Source organism: Cnephaeus nilssonii (assembly GCF_951640355.1).
Source record: "Cnephaeus nilssonii genome assembly, chromosome: 1".
NCBI lineage: Eukaryota > Metazoa > Chordata > Mammalia > Chiroptera > Vespertilionidae > Cnephaeus > Cnephaeus nilssonii.
Genome location: NC_137072.1, coordinates 27,239,774 through 27,257,769, shown reverse-complemented (window position 1 = coordinate 27,257,769; position 17,996 = coordinate 27,239,774). Strand labels below are relative to the sequence as shown.

General features: G+C 40.3%; 1 protein-coding gene across 1 annotated transcript in view; it reads right to left on the bottom strand.

The window, feature by feature from the left end:
- The window catches only part of LOC307105243 (cyclin-Y-like protein 1), a 123,248-nt gene that overhangs the window by 60,892 nt on the left and 44,360 nt on the right, over positions 1-17,996 (bottom strand). The window contains exons 5-9 of the mRNA XM_079780891.1: positions 11,588-11,623; positions 7,806-7,857; positions 6,587-6,706; positions 2,614-2,780; positions 154-316 (exon numbers count right to left, since the gene is read on the bottom strand). Of these exons, the coding sequence (XP_079637017.1) occupies positions 154-316; positions 2,614-2,780; positions 6,587-6,706; positions 7,806-7,857; positions 11,588-11,623 (538 nt within the window). The remainder of the gene's footprint in view (positions 1-153; positions 317-2,613; positions 2,781-6,586; positions 6,707-7,805; positions 7,858-11,587; positions 11,624-17,996) is intronic.

Below are 17,996 nucleotides of genomic sequence, written 5' to 3'. Positions count from 1 at the left end.
CACTAATACGATGTGAAAGAGTTCATAAGTCTTCTTCAATGTGTTAGTTTAAAACAGCTTTTCATTTTCCTAATACTATATAATATGATTTATCCACAGATATTGGTTTTGGTGTCTGGCAGCAAACCCCACTTTGTGGATCCACAGCCTTACCTCTAGAGTCAGTGCTCTTTCTTTTCGAAGAGGAGCAAATGCAGTAGGCAATCCATGGTCACTTGCTAAGGACCGGAGGTCAAAATAGTATTTGGCATAGACACTGAGAGGAATATTAAGACCAAACTGCAGTAGATAAAAGTATTGCCTTTCCAACTCATTTCTGGGCAAGAAGGAAAACACAAAATCAATACAGAGCACTTTTAGTCAACCTGGCTATCTTCAAAATTATCATTCTAAACTACTAGGTTGACTCTGGGTTTTGTTTTGAAACAAATAAAGGCTACCTAGCTGGACTAATACACTAATGTTCAAACAAACATAGAGAAGGTATAGCTATTTGTCGTCCCTCTTGCATCCAGCTCTTTGAATTTTGGACAAGGGGAGGAGGTTACGTCTCTTGTGCTCAACTGATGCTAACTATAGGGGCTGATTCATCAGAGTCCCATTAGTGCAACTGTAGGTTCATGCTCCTTGCTCATTCACAGGGCCCCACTATAGTGTTCAGATGGAAGGAATGGTTGTATACTGTTCCTTAGCCCTGAAGAACTTACAGACATTTTTACCAGGCCCGTAACCATAAAATTCCTATAAGTAAACATAGGCAGTAAAATCTAGGACACTTCTCTTAGTAATATATATTTTTTGTTGATACATCACCTGCAGCATGTGAAACAGAAGAAAAAATAAACAAGTGGGACTATATCAAAATAAAATGTTTTAGCACAGCAAAGAAATATATCAACAAAATAAAAAGGCAACCTACTAATGAGAAAACTTATTTGACAATGATATATCTCATAATAGCCAAAATTTATAAAAAAGTATACAACTCAACACTAAAATACAAACAACCCAATCAAAAAGTGGACAGAGGACTGAACAGACACTTCTCCAAAGACTGCATACAGATGGCTGATAGACATATGAAAAGATGCTTAGTGTCTCTAGTCCTCAGAGAGATGCAAATTAAAACCACAATGAGATATCTTCACACCTGTCAGAATGGTGATCATCAATAAAATTTTAAAAAAGCAAGTATTGACCAAAATATGGAGAAAAGGGAATGCTTGTGCACTTTTGGTGGGAATGTAGATTGGTGCAGCCACTGTGGAAAACAGTATGGAGTTTTTTTCAAGTAATTAAAATATGAAACTTCCTTATGATTCAGAGGTTCCACAAAAAAACCCAAGACACTAATTCCAAAGAATATATGCACCCTATGTTTACGGCAGTATTATTTTCAATCTCCATGCTATGGAAGCAACTCAAGTGCCCATCAACTAATGAGTGGATAAAAAAGCGGTGGAATATTATTCAGACATAAAAAAGCATGAAATCTTGCCATTTCTGAGAACATGGATGGACCTAGAGGGTAGTATGTTAGTGAAATAAGTCAGTCAGAGAAATACGAATACCATGTGATTTCACTTGTATGTGGAATCCAAAGACCAATATAAATGAACAAACAAAACAGAAGCAGACTCACAGATACAGGGAACATTCTGATGGTTACCAGAGAGGGAGGAGTCTGGGAGGCTGGGTGAAAAAGGTGAGGAAATTGAGAAGTACAGATTGGCAGTTACAAAACACTCAGGGAAATATAAAGTAAGCCCTGGGAAATATAGTCATTAATACTGTAATAACTAGGTATGGTGTCAGGTCAGTACTAAAAATATTGTGGAAAACACTTTGCACAGCATATGATTTTCTAACCATTATGCTGTACACCTGAGACTAATACAAAATAATATTAAATGTAAAGTCTTATTGACAAGAATAATAAAAATAAATAAATTTTATAAAGGAGAACACCAACAACAAAAAGGACTGAAACAGGTAGGCGGCCCTAAAAAATCCATGAAGATATTCAAAGTACCATTGCTTATGCATCTGAACTTGTACAATGTTTGCCAGTAACCACCAGAGAAATACATTTCAAATTATCACACAGTTTATTAGAATAATTACACATGGAAACCTACTAATTAATGGGAAAGAATATGATGTGTTATAGCAAATGTGAATAGAAAAATATATGTAATTTGTTATTGTTGTTAATCCTCACCTGAGGATATTTTAATATTGATTTTTAGAGAATGGAAAGGAGAGTGGGAGGGAGGGAGAGAGAAAGTGAGAGAGAGAGAGAGAGAGAAACATCAATTGTTTGCTTCCTATTCCCTCCCTATCATGCCCTGACCAGAATTGAGCCTACAACCCAGGTATGTGCTTTTAACTGGAATTGAACTTGGGATCATTCAGTCTGTCCTGATGCTGTACCCACTGAGCCAAACAAGCTAGGGCAAAATGTATGTAATTTTATGAATAGTTCAGTTCTCTGCACAATTTAAACTTTAAAAACATTTCTTAATCTATAAACTTTATGGGGGCATATAAAGTAATAAAAAATTATTAGGAAGTAATAAAATTATTATTATCACCAAAACCTAGCAAACTCACAAGTCCTTGACTGCCACGTCCCTGCGGATTTGACAGAATATTGAATTCGATATATTCAGATCGTGCCAATACTTGAAAGCAAGAACAATGGCGCCCAAAATAATTCGTTTCCAGTTAGTTGGGCAAATGTCGATTTCAGCATATATTAAAAGCCTTTCTATGTAAACCTGCAAAAGTAAAACACTGGTCTTTGGTTCTAGCTCAGTTTAAGTGCTGTGATAATAACTGTTAGGAAGGACAGGTTTCAGCAGTTTCGACATGCCCTTTATTCTTAGGTTCTTTCTGGTCAAGAGACTAGTTGGCCAGCCAAAGCCAGAGGCCAAGTCACAGTTGCAAATCAGATACTTCTGTTGCCTACTTTCCCATGTGAATTTCCAGCCCAATTTTTGGTCACAGGAAGGAGTGGACAAGTTAGCAAAGGATTCCTGAAGAAATGTTGTTACTTTCCCACTTGCAAAGGGCAGCATATCCAGGCCCAGTGCAGATACTTGAGTGCCCACCGCATGCACTGTTTCATACCTGGCTGGTAGTTAATGGTGATTTTACATAACCTTGAAAATGTAAATCCCTGGGAATACTGAGCACATACAATAACTAGTCCCTTTGTGGCCCAAGCTGAAGATAAAACTTGGTCATCAAGACACCCCCCCAGTGGTTGCTGTGTGGTGCAGCAGGACAGGTAGTATAAACAGGTGTATTTGAATCAGGTGTTTACAACTGTCAAGTGTTCTTGGACTTAGTGCCTTTGTAAGAAACACACATGCACACCAAGGCTAGTCCTTTTATGTCCCCTAAGCCTCACATCTCCATCACGATTCTGTGAAATCCATCTCTGTCTTACACAACCTGAAGCTTAGTCAGTTCTGTTGGTTTCAGGTGGTAGCAGAGCTGCCAGGCTCTGTCTCCCTGGTTCTCCTCTAAACCTGCCAGGTAGCTGGTGAGGTCTCATAATTTCTTCACATGTATTACATGTCTATTCGACAAAGAACTGGGTGAAGGTAACAGCTAAGCAAAGATTATAAAGGATAGCTGTAATTTGTTTTTACCTCAAGGGTTCTTTGAAGAAGAGTATGTATGCCATATAACAAAGAGAAAAAAGTCCCATTTTAAAGAGTATGCTTACTGTCTGAGGTCATAAGATTGACAGCTCACATTTGCCAAAGCTCATCAAACCCAACTGTATTTTAAAAAACCAGTTATTAAACATATGTTCTTAGTGAAAATTTGCACCAGTCCCCAAAAGCTCAATGTGCTCAGATATTGTATCCTTACAAGGTTCAACTGTCTACTTGATGGGAATAATTAGAGACATATACAACATTGGAAATCACCCAACTTCCTGCAATCTTTACTGTAGACTTCATATGTGCCTTTAATCATTCATTTATACCACTTGCCCTCCGGTGTCATTGGGATTGGGATTTCTCTTCTCACTGAAACTCTTCTGGCAGTGAAATCGATCCCATCCCACTTCTGAAGAACACCTCCCACAATTACCTCTTTTTGAACACTTCCCTGGGGCCCAGACACTCTCCCCAATATGAATGTCTTTATATGGTACACATCCCACCCCCACAACCCCTAGGATGCTTCCTCTCTGTTTGCTCACAGTGAATGCCCCGATGCTGCTTCTCATCTCCCACTCTCCCATTCACCCACTGTAGTCTGCCCCTGGCACTGTCACTACTGAAACTACTGCTGCTAATGCGTTTGCACATACAAACCAGAGATCTTCACCCCAGCTCCCCACTCCCCACGCATTCCCTAATGTCATGTGGGCACTGCCATTTGCCTAGGTGCTTGGCCAAAGACTTCCAATTGAGTTAACCTGCTGCAATCTGTTAGCAATTCTTGTTATCTCTGCCTCTCACTGGTAGTCAGATCGCTTTCTAGTCTATTTGTCACTTCTCACCCATGTCACTGTTCTTGCCCCTGACTTCTCGGCCTCTATTCAGACTTCTAGCTACAGTCATTCTCCCCAAAGCAGCCGGGATAGCCTTTTTAATCAAGAGCGCTTCCCCACCCTGCTCAACTCTGCCAAAGGGTTTCCACCAAACAAATAAAAATGTCACTTCCTCCCATGGCCTGCAAGCTGCAAGGCCCAATCAGATGGCATGTGCCCTCCTGGTCCTCATGCCCTACATTCTTTCCCTCATTCCACACTCTGACCACACTGGCCATACCTCACTCTTACTCAAATACCAAGTATAAGTTCCCATCTCAGAATCTGGCACTTGTTCCCTCTGCACATACACCAGAGCTCCTCATCTTCCTCAGCTCAGTCAGGTCAGGGTTCAGATGTCATCTCTTTACAGAGGCTCTTCCGGATCACCTCTCTAAAGTAGCACTTCCGGATCACCTCTCTAAAGTAGCAAGCCCCTGTCAGCACTTTATGACGTCCCCCTGCTGTACCTTCGTGGTATTTACTACCTGAAAAATCCACCTTTTAACAGCACTCATTTAAAGAAATATTTATGATTTCCTCACTAGGACAGAAGCTCCATAAAAGCAAACACTTTAGCCGAAACCGGTTTGGCTCGGTGGATAGAGCGTCGGCCTGGGGACTGAAGGGTCCCAGGTTCGATTCCGGTCAAGGGCATGTACCTTGGTTGCGGGCACATCCCCAGTAGGGGGTGTGCAGGAGGCAGCTGATCGATGTTTCTCTCTCATCGATGTTTCTAACTCTCTATCCCTCTCCCTTCCTCTCTGTAAAAAATCAATAATATATATATATATATAGCAAACACTTTATTCAACCATGTCTCTCCTCTATCCTCAGCACTTAGATCTGTAAGGACTCAGCACTGAAGGGAGAAGTCACCAGGAGTGGCTTAGCGGGGTGGCAAAACAATAAAAACGAAGGCAGATAAATGAGGTTCCAGAAAGAGAGTGAGGTCAAAGTGCTCAATGCTGCCAAGAAGTTGCTCATTCCATAAAGAGCCACTGAATACCTGCTCTTGTCCCTCTTCTATCTTCCATGCACTTTTTCCTCACACACTTTCTCAGCATTGGAACAGCTAATACTAATTCCCTGCCTCTAGCTCAGGTTCATGCTCTAATTCCATATATTCAAATGATCCCTAGAGATTGCCCCTCTGTGTCACAGGCGCATCTAGCGTAAGGTGTCTGCAAAGGACTCACCCTCTTCCAACCCGGATGTTCCCCTTGCTGAATTCCCGAGCCCTCCAGGTGGGAGCACCACTCCTGCCTTTGCCCAGCACGCGCTCAGCACTCCAGGGAAAGGCCTGTGTCTGACCCAGTGCCACTGAGGGGTCTCTATTCGGAAGCACAGGCTGCCTCTCCAAAACTGACTGAGCACTGAAGGAGGAGGCGCTGACCGAGGTACTCTTCCCTCAGACCCAGCAGGAGACTTTCCCCTTTAGGACTGCCCGAGGCGGGAGTGATACAATCCCCATGCCTTCTCACTAGAATGGACCACTCATTCCAAATGATACACTCTTTCCACAGGAATCCTGGATGAATGACACAAAGGTCCTTACACAGCTGTAGTGTGTAGGTCCTACTGGCTCTAGAATCCCGGCAACGTCACAGGCAGGCACAAGAGGACAGCAAGGACGGATGAACACCCATCATCCAAGGAACAGCGAATTTAGTGCTCTAGTTCTCAGTCAGGACACACATTACAACTTCCCCGGGGAATGCAGCCTGGGACTCAGCTTCGACCTGCACTGAACCTGTCACTGCCTGGGGCCCAGAAGGTTCTGTTATTGCCCCCATCCTGCCCCATCAGCACACCTTGTAAGTGTGCCTGTGTGCACTGCATGTGCCTATGTCTCCTGACGTCTGGAGGGAGAAATTGGAAATCTCGCCCTCCTGCTGCCTTTAATAGCAACCGTTTTGTGGTGAGAAAAGTAAGGACCTTTTTAATCATAGTGATTATTAAGCTCAAATGTGTGAACTTTACTTCTTTTGCTAGGTTTCCCTTAATAAAGTTCTGAAAGAACTATCTTACCAAAGTTGATATTGCGTAACCCGCTGTTACCCTTATAGCGATGAAAAACGGGTGAATAAATCGGTAAATAGATTCAGGTTCAGGATTGTGTGCAAAGTGTTCCTCCTGAACCTTGTCCCGCTGAAAAGAGAAAAAATGAAATGTAAGTATCCACTGAAGAAAAATGCTTAAGGACTTTTATGGCAGGAGTCTTCCACTTGTGCCCACGTACCCCTTAAAATAATTTTGACGGGGTGACATGGCTCTTAGTCTTTTAAATATAAACAATGGAACCTTAAAAAACAATAGTGATTGAATACCGACACTCATTAAAGATAAATACAGGCACAAGCTCAGAACTTGTATATTTTTTTCCACCTTCCCCCTACAGGATTCAGTCTAAATGCAAACTATTTGTAGGCTCAAAAGACTTGCTGGTTGCCGTCATACTTCTCTGCAATGAACTCTCAAAATGTGCTTTCAGTTTCCTGTAACCTTCGGGCTCTAAGGCTGTGCCGTGCTGGGCAGGGGTCACAGCCACATAGTGCCATAGAGCATGTCTGAAGAAGTGAATTAAAAATGTTTCTGGAATTCTAATTAATTTAAATAGATTTTACATTTTATTCATAGAGATCTTTCACATATCTGTTTAGTTTATTTATAAACATTCATATTTCTTTTTTTAAATTTAATAAATCTTTATTGTTCAGATTATTACAAGTTTCTCTTTTCCCCCCCCCCATAGCTCCCCTCCACCCGGTTCCCACCCCACCCTCTGCCCTTACCTCCCCTGCACTGTCCTCATCCATAGGTGTACAATTTTTGTCTAGTCTCTTCCTGCATCCCCCATACCCCTTTCCCCCTGAGAATTATCAGTCCACTTCCTTTCTATGCCCCTAACATTCATACTTCTTGATGCTAAAAATTATACAATTATCTTTTTTAAAGACACATTTTTTTTTTTTGTTTTTTTGGGGGGTATGTTGACTCACTTTAGCTCACTAATTACTAGTATACGAAGCTGAAACTCAGGTCTTACTGACATATTTCTCATACAACATTCCTTTTGTTAAATTATTAGATACAACATAGGGTGGGGAAGAAAACTTAAAGGAAGATAATGTTGACTCCAAGTTGGAGGGAGTAATTTTCTACTAGTGATTAATTTCAAAGCAAATCAGCAGGGAATAAACACAATTGTCTGAGAGAAAAAGACAACCTCAATACAACTGGCACTTACTGTGAAAGGGTGGATCCTCTCATCAAAAATGTCCTTGGATCTATTTGAATCTCTAGAAAATAAGAACGTGATTAAGAAAACTAATCCAGGAATTGTTGTATTAGCAACACATCTGCTGGGAGTAGAGAGGGGTGAAGGGAGCTTAACCTTCAACAGGGAAAGTCCTTCTACAAATTCTTCTCTTAGATCCTGTAGGAATTTCCTGACCTCTCTTTACTCAGCACATCAAATTCTGTGAAATCTTTTCTACACTGACCAGACAGAGTTGCCTTTATAAGCATTGACCCTCCCTAATAGGCAATGCTAGTCAACCAAATCGATGGCCAGTCCTCTCACCTCTCATTGGCAGACACAGGAACATTTTACAAAGCAGTAGTGGTGGGCAATCCTTCATGTGAAAATGAGATGCCTGTTTTTTTCACTGTTTGTTTTCTATTATCACTTTCCTATATTATGTTCTTATTATGTATTTCTTCTGGTCTCTTTAAAATAGTCTGAGTTAAAATCTTACCTTTTTAATTTAAAAGTGAACAGTCTATTGATTTCAGGGAGAGGAAGAGGAAATGAGAAAACACACACACACACACACACACACACACACACACGATTGGCTGCCTCCTGCATGTGCTGGACTGGTGATTGAACCAGAAACCTAGGTACGTGGCCTGACAGAATTGAACCCACAACCTGGTACATGCTGCCCTGACTTGGAATTGAACCGGCCACTTGGTCGTGTAACAGGACAATGCTCCAACCAACTGTGCCAGGGAAACCAGGCTTCTTCTTTTTTTTTTTAAGTTTAATTTTCCATACTACTACACTCTGCTCATTTACACAGTGTTTCTCCCAGAGTGTTTTGCAGGCTTCAGTGGTTCCACTAGACCATTTTAAGGAGACCCATGAGGCCAAAACTGTTTGTATAGAAATATTAAGGCATTGTCTGCATTTACACCGACATTTGCAATGACTGCATAAAAGGAAAAGTTAGTAAAACTGGTTTCTGAGCAAGAATTAAGGCAGGGGTCCCGACCTGTGCTAGTAGTCATTCTATTCTTCACTGCCACTTGTTGTTGAAAACAAATCTGTTTTACTTAAGTACATCTTTGATAAAAAAATTAACAATGAATAATGCTATTAAATATTGATCCTTCTTTTTATATTCTGAGTAAGGGGAAGTATGCAGTAAGCACTTCTGCATACTGAAATGTGGGTGTGTTAAGGAAAACACTTAAACTTTAACTTAGTTGTGAGCTGAATGTGCTACTGTTTTCATAGAATAACATCTTTATTTGATAGTACAAGTGTCATAATCTCAAAGCTGAAAAGTGAGCCTGTCACTTCAAAGAAAATAATTTATACATTTCTTGCCCATTGCACAATTCCAGCTATTAGGCTGAAAATCAAGAATGGGGAAAATTTGTACCTTTTTGTGAGCTTGACAGCTTTTTAATACTTCATGGTTTTCTGGGAAGAGTGGTGGTGATAATGACGCTAACTACAGTATACAGAAATGTGGACCAATACTTTCTAAATGACCAATGCATAATATTACAAAATTACTCACAAGTAAAAAGATTCATTCAGCATACAAGATATATGAATGGGTACTAATTTAAAAGAGACCTTAGTACAAGTTCATGTAACTAATTTAAGAAACCAGCTCTTGTGGACTTTTAGTACAGTATCAAAGAATATACACACTTTTCTGAAAACTTTAAAAATATGCTCATAAAGCTACATGAGGCTGGGTCTTCAATTGTTTATTCAAACCAAATTATTGAGGTGACTGAAGTAATCACAAAGGAGTGAGGCCAGGGTGTACATGAGAATCAGCTGTCTTCTGTTAAACCAGACATAAAGAGATTTACAAAATATAAATAAATGACACAATTTCCACTTGGCCTATTTGTTGTGGAAAATGATTCTCTTTTATAAAGAATTGTGTTAATGCTATGGCTCCCTATCAGGGGCAATTTAGTCCCCCAGGAAACATTCAGCCATGGAGGAGACTTTGTTTTCTGTCACAATGAGGCCTGGGAAGAGGGTGCTATTGGCATCTAGTGAGGAGAAGCTGGGGAAGCTGCTAAATATCCAGTAAAGCACAAGACAATCCACCACAACAAAGAAGTATCCTGCCCAAAATTTCAACAGTGCTATAAAAACCATTTTTCAACATACAGGGATTTATTTTTAAATTCTCAATTTTAATTTCTAATACAGTAAATATCAATATAGCCCACATAAACAAACCTTCTTTGGGATCCTCAATAACTTAAGCATTAAGAGTCATAAGACAAAAACAAGTGATTCGCTTCAATCCTCTCTAATAAAATGGTGATATGCAAATTAACCATCACTCCGCTACATAAACCACACCCACCAGCCAAGCCACGCCCGCCAGCCAATCAGGGTGAGTATGCAAATTAACCCCATCCAAGATGGCTACAGCCACAGAGAGCAAGGTTTCCCAGGTAACAGAGGAAGCCAACCTTTCCATAGCCGTTGCAGGCCTAAGCCTCCACTCAAGCTACAAAATTTGAATAATAGAAGGTAAACAAATTCAAACAAATGGCGGCAGAATGGAGCTTGAGAGAGCAGGCCAGGGTTGCCGGCGGCAACAGGGGAAGCAAAGCTTTCCGCACACCCTGGCCGGGCTCACCCGCTTAAGGCTACAAAGTTTCAATTGTAGAAGGTGAATTAACTGCCACAGAAATGGCTGCCACCCCAGAGGGAGCCCCAGGCTTGGCTCCGCTCCAGGCTACAAAGTTTCAATTATAGAAGGTAAATAAATTCCAGATACCAGGGCCTCCGCTTGGGTTGCCAGGGGGCGTGGCCAGCCTGCAAACCACCACAGGCCCCTCGCTCAGGCTGCCCCATGCCCCAAGGGAACCCCACCCTGATCCGGGACACCCTTCAGGGCAAACCAGCTGGCCCCCACCCGTGCACCAGGCCTCTATCCTATCTAATAAAAGAGTAATATGCAGATTGATCATCACTGCAACACACAATATAGCTGCCCCCATGTGGTCAAAGATCCTGCCCCCATGTGGACACAAGATGGCCACCACAAGATGGCCAGCAGGGGAGGGCAGTTGGGAGGCTCCCAGCCTGCAAGGGAGGGCAGTTGGAGGTGATCAACCCTGCAGGAGAGGGCAGTTAGGGGTGACCAGGCTGGCAGAGGAGGGAAGTTGGGGGCAAACAGTCTGGCAGGGGAGCAGTTAAGCATCAACCAGGCTGGCAGCGGAGTGGTTAGGGGGTGATCAGGCTGGCAGGTAGAAGCGTTTAGGGGCAATCAGGAAGGCAGGCAGGCAAGCAGTTGGGAGCTAGCAGTCCTGGATTGTGAGAGGGATGTCCGACTGCCCATTTAGGCACAATCCCACCAGGATCAGGCCTAAATAGGCAGTCGGACATCCCTCCAGGAGTCCCAGATTGAAGAGGGTACAGGCTGGGCTGAGGGACAACCCCCCGCCGTGCACGAATTTCGTGCACCGGGCTTCTAGTCTATAATAATAAAAGCATAATATGCTAATTAGACCAGACGGCTGAACGACCTTCCAGACAACATTCTGAATGACTTTCTGGACTAAGCCAGGGCTGTGAGGGCCCAGACAAGCCAGGGCTGTGAGGGCCAAGCCCCTTGCATGAGTTTCATGCATCAGTCCTTTAGTAATGTAATAAAAGCACCATAGATTACTCCAATAATGTGTATAGTTAAAACCTAACACTAACTTTATATCTTGTAAGTTTATTAGCTAGATTAACAAGAAAGGTTTTAAACTCACCTGTTCTTTATGTGGTAATATACTGCTAATGCCAGGCTGTGGAAAAAAGAAAAACAGTTGACTTTATGTCAGGGCTGAAGACATGTTTTAAAAGGGTTGTGGTGGGGGAAAACCTTCCCACCTGCCCAATGGCCATGAAATCCTCATTCAGATCAGTATCGCATGGGCACTCTTCACGTTATGCTATTTCTCTGTCTTTCAGCAAAATTAGGAAAACCAAAATGCTAGGGAATGTTCAGTAAGAAGACATGTTTCTAGTGATTATTATAATATATAAGTTATTAAACACTTCTCCTGTCATTTCCCCTTCTACCCATAGAACCTTTCCTCCTGTACAAGTTAGATCTATTTGTGCACATGCTTCAATTTAAGCCATACAGCAGTTTTTCCACCTGCCCACCCATTGGCTGTCATTTCCATAAAGGTAAATAGAATGCTCTCTACCAAACAGAATTGTTTAAAGTCACTTTTACATAATTGTTAGAAAATTTAATGGCAAATATTAGAACCCACAAAATCAATAGTTCTAACAATTCTAAAATTAGTAGTGCTAACAATGCAGCAAGTAATACACAGTGCAATATCAATAACATTTATTTCCAAATTACTTTAAATATAATTTTAATGAGCAGATGTAAGTCCTCAGATACTGTGTAAGTTACTATATCCCTAAGTTATTCCCAGATGCTGTGTAACATGAAACAAAGGGGTGCTGTAGATTAAGTTCCATGCTTTTCCTCTTTGCCCTCAGTGTCTAATATGAAGCTCAAAATAAATGAGGGAAGGGAATCTGAATTTTATAAATAGGTTATATACTGGAAGCTAATTCCAGCAGGGTCATAATAAATGCTAGAAGTCTGCAAAAGGTGGAATGGACTCTTTCAGCAGGGCTGAAAATCTGCATGCTATTTCCTGCTGCTGGAACAGCTGAAGGCAGTTCTCTCAACCTGATAATCTACTGTTTACCAAACCTTACCTTTAATATGTATATCTGCTTTGCTCTAGGGAAAAAGCCTACCTAATAAAATAGTAATATGCAAATTGACTGCACCTTTGCTACACCCAAGCCACGCCCACCAGCCAAAGCCACTCCCACCAGCCAATCAGGGCGAGTATGCAAATTACCCAACAAAGATGGCGGTTAATTTGCATACACTGAGGGAGGGAGGAGTGAAGACTGAAGACAACTTAGAAGGAAGAGGGAGGAAAAGCGGAAAGTAAGGTGGCTGCCAGAGGGAAAGCCCGGGCGGGGCGGAGCGGGGAGGGCGGCAGCGGCTCGTGGGTGCAGGCGCGGCGGCCGCAACGGTGGCAGCGGCAGCGCACGCAGCCGCAGTGGCCGCTTGCAGGATTCTTCCTGCAAATGGGCTACTAGTGTGTTAATAAAAAGCTAGGAAGGAGTCCAGAGACTCGGGAAACTCAGCTACTAAAGCTAAGCCTTCCCTGGCTCCCCCAAAAAATGCCTCCCAAATTTATATTTCATGTCTAGTTTAATTGAATTTACTCGCAGTCCCTTCTCCAGATTCCTGAACCCTTCTAGATGCGGAAACACCCTGGCATTAATGACACCTGAGACAAGGACGTCTGGAGAAGATTTTGTCTGAGTGAAAAAAAAAAAAAAAAGTTAATCACTGGAAAAGGTGGGGAGATTCACTGCAAGTAAAGCTCATACCAAGCTTTGGATTTTGTAAAACAGAGTGGGTGGGAAAAGTCTTTTGCTTCAAGTCAGACTATTATGGGGAAGAATTTGGTTTAAAGGAAAAAATATCATTGTAAATTTTTAGCTCCCATGCTCAAGGATAAAGAAATTAAAATGTCAAAAGGTACTTCCTTAAATCAGAATCAAGGAAAAAGAGTGCTGTTGTCATCTTTAACTATGTGGGTTCTTGTTCAAATTGCAAAATGCCTAATTCATATTGGGGGTCAAAAGTATGTAATTTCTAAAAATCGCTGGATCCACCGCTTCTGGTGTCGAGAGCATCTAGAGAGGGTGGAGCTAACACTCTCACAGGGAAACTCTATAATGCTTTGTTGAAAAATTACCATAGGATACCTTAGGACTGGCAGATTTTAGCAAAAATAACTTTAAAAGCTAGTCAATGCCATGGAGAGCGGAATAGGAAAAGATTCAGAAAAAAAACATTGATTTATTTAGTCTTGTTGATCTGTCATTTTCTATTAGGCATGCCTTTAATTCAATAAAAAAGGAAACCTGGGCAGCCAGGTCAGTTGCTAAATTTCCCAAAGCAAACACGATGTGGGGGTGGAGAGACATGTAGTGATCCTGTAAAATGGATGCCCACTCCCCAGTGTGCTAGGAAGAGTCTCATCTTTGCCATAATTTTTGTTTCCCAGTCTGTCATTTAAAAAGTTAACAGAATTCAGAAATGCGTCTGGGATTTTTGTACTTGTAAAGAGAGAAAGCTAGCTTAAAACAAAAGAGTGCTCCGTCCAATGTTGGACAAGGTTTTGAGATAAGATTAATCTCTTTACGGATGCTATAGAATAAAACCCAAAGCTGTTTTTTTCCTCAAAAAGATGGCAGAGATGACCAAAGGAGAAAAGGAAATAATATAGGCAGGTTTTAAGCAACAAGATTGCTATTTCCATAATAAAGGATAGTTTTTATATAATAATGGACTGCATTCCAAAGTTAACATTAAGGCTACCAGAAAATCAGTAAATTATCTCTGTAACAGAATTTACCAAAGTAAATGCCTTCAATAATAATAATTGGCTTTAAAATCTCAAAATTGTTGAAACATGGATATAACTAAGATAAAGAATTTGTAGTCAGTTATAATTACAGGTATGTTAATAGTGGGGTTCACTCCTTGTTGAAGGAGAGCGCTGGGCTGGTCACACTTCCCCCAGCAGAAAAAATGTGGTAGTTTTATATCAAGTGTCCAGGCCAAACCTGTTTTGCCAGCCAGAAACATGGTTTTCCAGAGCCTTTGGCAATTTAAAACTTTGGAGTTTACTGAATTAAATAATAAAAAACGTGTTGAATATATAGGTATTTTGAAATGACAAAATACTAAAATGTTAATCTGAGTTTGCCTTGCATGAAAAATCTAGAAGACAGAATTGAATCTATTAATTAAATATGTCTTGCATTAAAAAAGTAAAGTTATTACTAATCTAAGAAATGCTAAGTATTTAACTTTCCAGCTAAAATGTAAGGCTTCTAAGAGTTTAAAGTTCAAATTAAGTTAGGAGAAATCATATAGCTGTGGTTACAAAATGCATAAAGTATAAAAATTTATTTTTGAGAAAATAATTCTTGTATTTTCTCTGGAGAAAATAGTAGTTTAAAATATATTGATGTACCAAGTGTGGTAAAATTTCAACCTAAGATATAATATTTTATATGGTCTAATTAAAGAAAGATGATTGATTCTATGGTCTCAACCAAATTTTCAATATAAAAACCAGTTTAAATTTAATTAATATCTTTTAGAATAATTATAAAAAGTATATAATATAATCTTTAGTGTGTACACACACACACACACACACACACACACACACACACACATTTGACTAGAGGCCCAGTGCACAAAATTCCTGCACTTGTGGGGGGGATCCCTCCGCCCAGATTGTGAGAAGGTGCAGGGCAGGTCGAGGGACCCCACAGTGCACAATTGGGGCCAGGTAGGGACACGGGAGGTTGGCCAGATGGGGAGGGACCGCGGGAGGGTTCCAGGGCATGTTCAGCCCATCTGGTTCAGTCCTGATAGGCTGGACCCCAGCAGTTAGCTAACCTACTGTTCAGCGTATCTTCCCCCTGGTGGTCAGTGCATGTCATAGCGAGCAGTTGAGTTGCCTTAGCATATCATTAGCATATTATGCTTTGATTGGTTGAATGGCCGACCGGATGACTGGACAGTTAACATATTAGGCTTTTATTATATAGGATGGTCTTTCTAAGTTAAATTTCAGGACCTAAACCGATGGATGGCTTTTGAAGCATTCCAGATGCCTGGAGTGATTCAAAGATTCATTCTCTCTTCTTAAAAGAAATAATTTTGAAATAGACTGATCTGATAGACTTGAAATCAAATGGAAAGCTTTTTCAAATAAAAATTAATAAATATATTTTATTTATATACGTATATTTTAAATTGTATGAAGATTTTAACCTCTAAGGGAGGGCAAGATTTCTTTAGCAGCGGAATTTTAAAAAACAAAAGCAATGAAATTTTAAAAGACAGAAAGCCATCTGGCAGCCTGCACTTCAGATAGGCTAGGGGGATGGTACGTCATTTATACTTCATAGGTCAAATATCTAAGTTTGCTTTTTCAATAAAGATATCTACTTTAATTACTTAATAAATTAGCTTTTTAAATTATAACAATGGTCTCATATAATTTCAATTAAATGAGAAGCTAATATCTTTATAAGCAATTAGATTTAACAAAAGCCAAAGTAAAAATTTGCATATCATCATTCTCTGAAAAAGTTACTGAGACTTCCCATAATCCCCCTATGTGTGCAAATGAGCAGTAGCCAAAAAGAATACTGTTTAAAAGCAAATTTTAAGCTTAATAAAAAGAAGAAATTTAAAAAAATTAAATCCCTTCTGCTAATATTTACAGGGTAAACTGAAGGTTATTATTCAAGCATTAAATCTGATCATAAATAAAGTCACCATGAACAAAAAGAGAGTCACTTAATATATAGGTACGGCCACATCAGCCAGCACCTGAAAAGCAACCAGGTAGGTTGCTTGGTGTAAAAGAAAGAAAAAGGTTTTTAAAAGAAACTCTCTAAATGTGGCCTAGAAATTACTCTGGGAGGAAATAAAGGGAGGTTTCCTTCAAATGTCTGGAAAACTGTAATTAAAAATCAATGTATTAGGCCTCAAAAAGAACAGTAAGTAATTTGTGTTTTTGTCTCTCTAAACAAAGCTTATGTGGCTATACTCAAAGACTAGTAGCAGAAATTCAATTAGTGTTATTTACTGTCCACACCCAAGAACAGATGAAGTTAGAAAATAATTGATTTAAATTGGCAAGTTGAAATAAGTGAATATTCAAGGGAACTTAGTTGTACTAGGCAGGAAACTATTCCTAGAACATTAATTTTTTTACTTATGATTCATCTCACAATAAAGCTGCTTAACATGCAATAAATCCAGAGCAGACAAATTTCTGTGCAAAAAATTGAATTAAAAGTTATCAAGACTGCATTGCAAGATTTCCAAAAGCCTCTTGATATTATTTAAAACAAAAAGGGGGAATAGTAGAGAAATATTCTGTAAGTAAAGTATATCAAGGCTTAAGTACTTAAAATTTTTACTTTAAAATTATTTTTCACTTGTAATGCTGATGGCAAGACATATGGTGTCAGAATAAGCCAAAGGAAAATGGTTTGGGCAAAATAAAGAGATCCCAAGTCTAGTTTATAAAAAGGATTCCTTTATTAACCCTACCAGACCTGAGGCCCTAAACCTAACTGTCCCCTATACCTGGGCTCCTGAGCAATTCAAACACATGGCGGCAGACATTTGCAATGGCTAACCATGAGGTTTGACCACGATTGGTTGGTTATTTTTAGTTTGTGACGCATTTTTTTTTCACATAATAGGCAAAGTACCAAAAATTAGGTACAGCGGTATAGCGGCAGATTTGGAAATTACCGAAAAATCGGTACAATGGTCTGGTAGAGTTAATCTTTGGTCAAGAACATGCTTATATATTTCCAGAAAACTCCTCCAAGCCCATAGGGATTCCTGCAACAATGGGTCCAAGAAAGGAACTAACCAGACTACTCCATCCACAGAATAGCAGTGGCCCCAAGTAACATGCTGAGGAGACAAAGGAGAAACAGTTCAGAGATGGAGATGGTGAAGATGCCTTGCCATGCTAGCAGTCAGCAGTTGTGCATTGCTGCAGGTTGCCCAGGACCAAGCCATAGAAGGTCAGACCTGCATTGCCATTTGTCCACCATCCAGAACTGGAATATCATTGCTATCATGTCACAGGAGACAGTGATTGGGAAGGGGACTCAAAGAACTGTTGGCCCAGAAAGGAGCTTACTGCAGACTGATTCCTTTGATGCCTGGCAGCAATTTAAAGGGACATGAGAGAACTCTATCCTTTCCATTGAATTTAAAAACCTTAAAAGGACCCAAGCTCTGCAAATGGCATACATTCTTGTTAAATTTATCAAATCAAAGAAGGGGGTTATGCTGGAGGCTAATTCCAGCAGGGTCATAATAAATGTGAGAAGTCCTCAAAAAGTTGAATGGACTCTTTCAGCAGGGCTGAAAATCTGAATGTTATTACCTGCTGCTGGAACAGCTGAAGGCAGTTCTCTCAACCTGATAATCTACTGTTTACCAAACCTTACCTTTAATATGTACATCTGCTTTGCTATAGGGAAAAATGTGTTAATAAAAAGCTAAGT